Source organism: Paroedura picta, chromosome 9 (assembly GCF_049243985.1).
Source record: "Paroedura picta isolate Pp20150507F chromosome 9, Ppicta_v3.0, whole genome shotgun sequence".
NCBI lineage: Eukaryota > Metazoa > Chordata > Lepidosauria > Squamata > Gekkonidae > Paroedura > Paroedura picta.
In genome coordinates, this window is record NC_135377.1 from 74647086 (window position 1) to 74656026 (window position 8941).

Sequence of the window (8941 nt, forward strand, 5' to 3'; positions counted from 1 at the left end):
AGGGACCATGCACTCTCCTTCCCACAAGTCAGCAAACAGGCAGGTCACCTGAATGGGGCTAGTAATATTTAGGCTAACTAAGATTCCCATTTCAAGATGATCTGAAAGCTCAGTTTAGGCAGCCCTGAACAACCAGGGCCCACTGGATTTAACAGCAATGCTGAAATAGCCACAGTTAAGCAGGAGAGGACTATGCATAAGAAAAGGTGGGAGCGCAGACGCCAGTGACCGGTCACTAGTGCACTGCAATTAATAAATACATCTACATATATATTAAAGGCAATAAATGCACAACTGCTCATCAAAGCAGACCTCTACACTTCTGAAATCTGCTCCATCTGTAACATCAGGTGAGAAAATTATTTTATTGCTGTCAGGCGCTCTGAGTGACTCAGAAGGGCAGATTTAAAAAAAAATTTTAATGACAATTATATGCTGAAGACAAAATCTGTATACGACAAGGCATTCTTTATTGTAAAACATCAGACTATTGAGATATTAGAGGGAGTGTTGAATATAATTTGGATGAGAAACTAGGTAAACTCAGGTGGGTGGCCGTGCCAGTCGGAAAGTTTGAATCGAGTTGCACTTGTAAGACCAGCAAAGTTTTATTCAAATCAAGCCCACTGTAGGCCAAATGCAGCGGGCGCTAGCAGGCCCCCCCTTCCCCGAGACCCAGGCTTCGGCTCAGGGAAAGGAGCAGAGTCCCTGGTCCTGTCCCTGCGGTGAAGCCTTGTCCCCCGCCCCCCTCCCGCCCCAGGGCTTGGCTTCCCGACACGGCCATGCTCCTTTCCCCAGCGGGAAGCCTTTCCCCCACCCCTCTGGGCCCAACTCCTGTCTCCCTGACTTGGGGGCTTTGGGGCGGGCAAAGGAGCAGCCCCGCCGCATCAGAGACGTGGCAGAGCTGTCCCTTTGCCTGCCCTGAAGCCTCCCCCAAAGCCCACTGTACGGTAAAATGCCCCAGCCAGCCACCTACCTGGCGTGGGCCAAAGGTCGCCCACGTTGGGGGGTGGGCGGGTCAGAAGGTGCTTTGTGCCTCCCAACTCGCCAAGGCACCAATCGGCAGCTGCACGCGGTCCCTTGGCCCCGGACTAATAAGCGATTGGGCTCTCCACTTGTCAGTCCAGGCGAAGGGGCCAATAGGTGCTGTCCCACATCCCAGACTGAGCCCACCCCCACACCCCTTCGCGTTTTATTTATACCGCTCCCGGAGCAGTATGTATATGTATGTGTGTGTGTATACACACACACACATATATATATTTAGAGAGTGAGCAGTAAATTACTGCACAGCATTACTGTACAATATAATGAAGATGTTCCAATAGATTCAAGGACCACACAGGAAGGTAAGCTTATAAGGCTATCACTTGTTAGGGTTTAATGCTGGGAGGAAACATAGCAAAGGAAATAAATATGTCATGATTGGATATTAACTGATAGATTAACTGTGGAAGGCTGAGAGCAATTAACGAGACCGCGCCACTACACTTGTCCTGCTATTACACTCAAAGAAGATGCGTGAAAGATGCTTCCATGCTTGAAGGAGACGGGAGGTTCTGAAAATTAAGTTCAACAGAAGAAGAAGAAGAGTTGGTTCTTATATGCTGCTTTTCTCTATCTAAAGGAGTCTCAAAGCGGCTTACAGTCGCTTTCCCTTTCCTCTCCCCGCAACAGACACCCTGTGGGGTGGGTGAGGCTGAGAGAGCTCTGATATCACTGCTCGATCAGAACAATTTTATCAGTGCCGTGGCGAGTCCAAGGTCACCCAGCTGGTTGCATGTGGGGGAGCGCAGAATCGAACCCGGCTTGCCAGATTAGAAGTCCGCACTCCTAACCACTACACCAAACTGGCTCTCTAACAGTTTTCTATAAACACAACTGGCACTTTTAATTATCCTCAGCAGAGCTACTGAAAGTGCAATAACAAAAAGAAAATGGTCCTGAACGTTAGGACCCAGCAACAAAAAGCCATAACGTTTATAACATAACTAGTAATTAAGCCCGCTGCAGGTTAAATGCAGCGGGTGCTAGCGGGCCAACGGAGTTGATCGGGGTGGCTGTGCGGCTTGTGGGCGGCCGGGCATGCACCAGAGGCCGTGGATGGGACAGGGCAAGGCCCTCCCCAGTGGTCTGGCGGCGAGGCGGGAGAGCGAAGCGATGCTCGCGTCAGAGCCAATGCGGCGGGGGAAAGCGGTGCCGGTTCGGGAGCAGTAGCGGTTGTGACTCGCTCGGCCATGGGTGTAAGGAAGCTGTGTGGGGCGTTGGCGAGGTGGCCTGTTGGCGGCTGGGGCCGGCGCCTGGTCCTCCCGTCTGGTCGGCCAGGCGGCAAGCTGGCGTATCGGAGGATGTGGGTGAGTTGGTGAGTTGGTGGCGCGGATCGGGAGGCGCTTTGCGCCTCCTGACTGGTCAGTCCAGTGGCAAGGGACCAATCGCGAGCCGCAAGTCCCTTACCGCCGGACTGACAATCGGACGCCCAACCGGCAGGCGGGCTCTCCGATTGTCAGTCCTGAGGAAGGGGCCTATCAGCACCCTTCCTCATCACGGACAGTGCCCTCCTTAGGTGCCCTTACCCGATTATTTAATCCGCTCCGCTAGGAGCGGGTTAAAGATTAACTCATGCATGAATTTAAGATTACCTCCTTTTTTGATGAAAACATGTATTTTAAAAAGTTTTCCATTTAAAAAACTATTTAAAAGTCTTCAGGGGAATGCTTGTGGTTATAGTTTACCATGAGTTTGAATCATAGAATCATAGAATCATAGAGTTGGAAGGGGCCATACAGGCCATCTAGTCCAACCCCCTGCTCAGGGGGTTGGACTGTAAGATTTTTGATAAGGTTCCACATGACAGTCTTATTGACAAGTTGGTAAAATGCAGTATGGATCCTATTACTGTTAGGTGGACCGAGAACCGATTGACAGATGACACCCAAAGGGTGCTTGCAACGGGTTCGTCATCTTGGAAAGGAGTGACAAGTGGAGTGCCTCAGGGATCTGTCCTGTGCTCAACATATGCATAAATTATTTGGATGAAGGAACAGAGGGAGTGCTTATGAAATCTACAGATGACAGTAATCTGGGAGGGGGAGCAAACGCACCAGAAGACAGAATCAGGATACAGGATGATCTTGACAGGCTAGAAAACTGGGCTAAAATGAATAAAATGAATTTCAATAATGCTAAATGTAAAGTTCTTCAGTTAAGTAGAAAAAAATCACAGGCATCACTATAGGGTGGGCGAGACTTGTCCTGGCAGTAGGAAGTGTGAAAAGGTTCTGGGGGTCCCAGGAGACCAGACACTGAACAGGAGGCAGCAGTGTGACTTGGTAGCCAAAATGGCAGACGGGATTTGGGCTGTATTAAAAGAAGTATAGTATCCAGATTAGGGTTGTACGATTCGACCGCCGAAGCAGCCGTTCCCTCCGGGTGCAGCCAGCGCTGCGCCGCGGGGGGGGGGGGAGGGCAGTGCTGGCAGCGGCATGATAGCGGGCGCAACCACGCAGGCGCGGAGATCATGTGAGGCAATGTCCTTCCCTCCATTTCTTGAATATTTCCTTTTTCGTTCTTCGCTCCTACTGATGTTCACTATTCATCCAATTAGGCTTCTTGGATCTCACACCATGTTTCCATCTTGCTGGAATAGTCATGGCTTGAGACATGGTTATTTTAACCTTTATATTCTGCTTTTCAAGCTGAACAGTAACAAGGTAGTGAAAATGTATGTGTAAATATTCAACAGTATGACATACAAACACAAACACACAACCAGGGAGAATAAGAGAACTAATTAGAAGGCTAATAAGGGAGCACGGGGGCTCTCAGTTTGTCATTGGCCCCACCCATCAGGCAGGCCATACCTTGGATCTCATGTTCGGTGAAGGACTGGAAGCGGAGCTGATGGCGGCAAACACCGTCCCGGGATTAGACCACGGCTCCTTGAAGGCCTGGCTATGATTGCCTCCCCCACCTCAGTTGGCTGCTGAGCAAAATTCGGCTCGCCCAAGGAGACTTATGGATGCAAATGGATTCCTGAATGCTCTGAGGGATTCACAACTGGACGTTGTCTGCCATCAGTGAGATCACCCCGCAATTTTCACTGAGTGAGGTAGACTGACTGTTATTTTAATACGCACACCTACTGTTTTCCAGACCACCAGATATAACCGATATCACCGCGATGTGGAACTATCTTCCATTCAACTGCTTTTTTGCATGTACCACCAGAATGCTGGCTGTTTTTTAATCCCACCCATCTTTCAAGGAGCTCATGTTCATGAATGCTTTCTTTTTACTTTCTATGACTTAAACTAGGATGAGAACAAGCAAATGGTCCAAGGCTTAACTACTACTGCAGCCAAACCAAGTCTGAAATCCCCCCCACGCACTCCAGCAACAGAACTTGTGCTAGTCCCAGAAGTGAAAACGTATCACAGGATGCAAACAGCCGCAGTGCAACGATTGCAATTTCCTGGTCAAAAGAGCCATTTCCCAAACCTTGGGTTGATTATTATTTTGATCTCACCATTAATTTGAATAACGCATTAGGGTCGCAGATTCACATTCAATAAAAATGTCATGCTAGAGAACGTCCTGGAGGGTGTGTGTGTATATATGCGTGTGTGTTCGAATTATTACCCCTGAACGGTGAGGGCGGTACATAAATATAATAAATATAATAAATAAATAAATAGCCTGCCACTCTCATAACCGGCTCGTGGTGGGTTAAAACAGTCTGTGTTAAAAAAAACCCCTTTAAGACCCCATTAAAATACTTCCAGACATTCATCCAAAACATAACAGACTTCTAGAACATTTAAAAACCGGGGGGGGGGGGGTAGCTGGGGGAGACTTTATGGTCTTTTGTTGTTTAGCCTCACTTATTATTTGCCTGAATTCCTGCTCATCATTTAATCTAATTAGCTTCTTTATGCTGCAGTTATTCTGTATTTTAGGGCAGGGGTAGTCAACCTGTGGTCCTCCAGATGTTCATGGGCTACAATTCCCATGAGCTCATGGGAATTGTAGTCCATGGACATCTGGAGGACCACAGGTTGACTACCCCTGTTTTAGGGCACTTGAGCCACATAAAAGGGAATGTCCTGGTATGCTGGCATTCAAGTACAAAACATTTTTTTAATGCTATTCCTTCATTTGAGCTTAGGAACATAACAGGAGCCCTGTTGGGTCAGGCCAGTGGCCCATCCATGTCACACAGTGGACAAAACCCAGATGCCATCGGGAGGTCCACCAGCAGGCCCAGAACTCCAAAAGCCATATTATTTTGTTTTGCCCCAAGTTTTCTTTCTTTATACTATGTGATATCTGACATTCTATCCTCCCTTCAATTCCACTGTGACGAAACTGCAATAGTTAATGAATTACTTGATAGCAAGGATCCTGCCCAAACCGCCCGTATTGCAGCATTTTTAGGCAAGGTTTTCAGAATGAATTCCTTGTTTTTAACAAAACTGAGTAACTCTGCTTGATTAAAAATTTTTTTACTTTGTATCTCCCTACTTGTGTTGTTCATTATGCCAGTAAAGGCTTCTGTATCTGTATCTATCCAAAAGCCACTTTTGCCCCCCCCCCTGCAAGTACCAAGAATACAGAAGATCATTATCCCAGACATAAGAATGTCAGAGAAGTTACACTGGATTAGGCCAATAGCCTATCCAGTCCAACACTCTGTGTCACACAGTGGACAAAACCCAGGTACCCTCAGGAGTTCCACCAATGGAGACAGAATGCCAGGCGTCTACTTGGTGTGACCCTCCAAGCACCAACAAGACAGAGCATGACTGCCCCAGACAGAGAGTTCCATCTACACCTTGTGCCTACTATCTATTGAGGGACCTCTACTCCATCCAATCCCCTCTTGAAGCTGCCTAGGCTCGTAGGCTGCCACTTCCAAGCCTTTTACTATTAAGTACCCTGTTTAAGTTGCCTAAAGCTGAAATCCACTTTAAAAGCTATGCAATTGGGCGCTGACTTCACCAGCTGAGCCTTTCCTTCCAACACATTCTGAAGCTCAAAAGAGGCAAGGAGAGGGTTGGGATATTTCATATCCAAACAGACCAGCTTCAATTTCCTTAGCTACTGTGTTAATTTTCAGCTTTACTGAAAGGAAATGAATTGTAAAACAGCTTACAAATGTTATTTTGAACTGGATGGTTAAATAAAAATGTGAACCGATATCATCCTGTCAATTTGAAATCACAAATCTATTTCAAGTGACATTTAAAAAATATTTTCTTTGGAGAAATGAGAAACCTGTTTTAAGGCAGCACGGTGAGTGCAGACAGAAAGAGTATGCACAGAAAAACACTTCAGGCAAGGCAGCACGGATGAGAGCACTGGGTCCCAGGCAGCCTTAAGACGAAGAACGGAGGATGATGGAAAGGACTTAGGATGGTGCAAAGCTTTAGGATGCTTAGGGCTGATCCTGCGTTGAGCAGGGGGTTGGACTAGATGGCCTGCATGGCCCCTTCCAACTCTATGATTCTATGAAAGAGCAGCCTAGAATGTGATCCAAGGAGACATCAATGAGACACCAAACTAGAGAGACCTTAAAAAGGCAAACAAAACAAAGAAAGCTTAAAATCAAGGAGAAGTCAAATATCAGATGTCTGTAAGAACCCAGAGAAAGAGTATTTATGCAACTGTTGAACAGAAAGGAACTACTACCAGGAGCAAATCTTTGGACAACGGATGAAGTTGTCATATAATCAAGATAAATCATGAAGCGTGAACAAGGACATCTCAAAGCAATACAAAAAATGAATGACAAGACCAAACAGAATTCATCCAGCAGGAAAAGAAATCCTACCAAGACAAAGCATATCAGCCCGTAATCAGAAGGCACTCAAATTCTCATTCCATGAATAGCTCTCAAAATTATTTTCTGTGGAACTCAAAGGTTCTTCAGAATCTTGGCAGTCCTCATCTGGGCAGGCAAAGTGGCATGAGCACTCAGCCTGTAGATAGCAGCTCACTGGCCCGTGTTTTCTTTGTCTTACCTGTTTCTATGGGTCTGGTATCCGCAATTCTACTTTGGATCCCCTCAGGCAGAAAAGCAGCAGAGAAATATCTCAAACAAACAAGATGATCTCTGAATGACAGGTTGCCCACCATTACCAACCAACCCCCCCCCCAATGAACAAGGCAGTACATCACATGCTCTATGTTGGGGGGGGGGCATGGCCAAGAGTTCTGCCGTGTGAGCTGCATGAACACTTCAGCATCCCAAGAAACATGGAGCCAGGTCCAGATGCCTAGAATTAGAAGGGAGCCAGTGAAAGGAGTACAGGGTATGTGACAAAACAAATGAATTGGTGCAGGCTCAATAAACTGAAAGAACCTCCTGACTGGAGAGTACCAAAGTTCAACACAATTTTCACAGCACAATGTTCAACAGACAGGTCCTGGTGAGTTGCCCTTGTTACTGTCATTGTATAATACAACCTCCCAAATGGACAAACATTGGCAAGTGGTCTAGTTCTCTCCATCTCAAAGAACGTGTAGTAGGTACTCTCCAACCAGGAGGTTCTTTCTGTAAACTGCTTATGGAGCCTGCACAGATTCATTTGTTTCCTGGAATTGGAGGGGTCCAGTCCAACCCCCTTTGACACACCAAAGGAAAAGTGTCATATCCCCCGTCAATTGTGGCGTGGTCCTCTGCCGGAGGATGCACACCCACTGTTAGACCGCTCTATGAAGAAGGTTCTCAAATCCTCCCCCCTTCCGTAGCTTGCAGGGTCCTTAAGGCGGTTGACCAGCACAAACACAGCCAGCCCTCTGGGGGGGGCACAGGAGCCCCCTGCAAACTGACTGCTGTCCTCTGAGGTTGAGAGAGGAGCCAAGCGACTGGTCTTCAGGCCCCAAGCTCTTGATTCTTGCTGGACGAAGACTCAGGACCCCGCTGCAATCTGATGCTGGGATTGCACCAGTTTCTCATAAGAAGAATGGATGCTGAAACCTTTAGCCAAAGCTCCGTCAAGAACTCTGAGGGCGGCTAACGTGACACAACTTCCTAAACTTTTCTGGATCTCGTTGGTTCAAAGTCACCCCTCTATTTTTGGAAGATATCTAGAATATGTCGACCGCGAAGGACGCCACCGCGCATCGGGACGGCCGGGCCACTCGCGGGATCGCGGGGGCAAAGCGGGAGCCCCAGGAGCCCCCCCCCCCACCCCCCAGCAGGCAAGCAAGCAAGCAAGGGAGGCTCCGGCCGCCGCGCCAGGCCCAGAGCACCGTCCGCCGCAGCACGCCGCCCCGGACCCCCCCCCCGGACGAGCAGCCGCGCGGCCTGCCGACACCCCCCCCCGGCACTGAGGCAGCCCCCGCCCAACCCCCCCCCTCCCTCCCCCCCCCTCCCTCCCCCCCTCCCTCCCTCCCTCCCGGGGCCGCCGGGAACCTTTCGGGGGAGCGCCCCCCCCCGCCCTTTTGTCCTCTGCGCTTCTGCCGGCTCAGAGGGACCCCCCCCCCGCCAGGCGCCTTCCTCGCCCCCCCCCCGCGGGAGCCCCATTTCTGGCGCGAGGCAGCCCTGCTCAAGGCCGCGGCCCCCCCTCCCCCCCCCGGCCAGGGGCGCAGGGCCCGAGGACCCCCCCCCCCTTACGGCGCCCCTTACGGGGCCCGGCCCGAGGAGCGGGGGCGGGGCGAGGCGCACGCGCGCGGCCTGGCCGGGGCGGACCCCCCTCCTCCCCCCCCCGGGACGCACCGGCGCGGAAGAAGGCGGCGATGTCGGCGTGGTCCTTGGCGGCGTCCTCGGCGTTGCTTCCGTCCCCGGCCGCGGCGCCGCCCGCGCAGGACGACGAGGAGGACGACGAGGAGGGGGCGGCGGGGGGGGCGCCCAGGCTGCCGCTGCCGCTCATGGCTGCTCGCCGCCGCCCGCGCCCTCGCCCTCAGCCCCGCGCCCGCGCCCGCGCCGCCACGCCCCGCC

At 50.5% G+C, this 8941-nt stretch overlaps 1 protein-coding gene across 5 annotated transcripts in view; it reads right to left on the reverse strand.

Moving 5' to 3' along the window:
- The window catches only part of TRIO (trio Rho guanine nucleotide exchange factor), a 309088-nt gene extending 300164 nt beyond the window's left edge, over positions 1 to 8924 (reverse strand). For all 5 annotated transcript variants that reach the window (XM_077353339.1, XM_077353342.1, XM_077353344.1 and 2 more), the window contains exon 1: positions 8720 to 8924. In XM_077353339.1, the coding sequence (XP_077209454.1) occupies positions 8720 to 8873 (154 nt within the window). In that variant the 5' untranslated portion in view covers positions 8874 to 8924. The remainder of the gene's footprint in view (positions 1 to 8719) is intronic.
- Between the last annotated feature and the right edge of the window lie 17 nt (positions 8925 to 8941).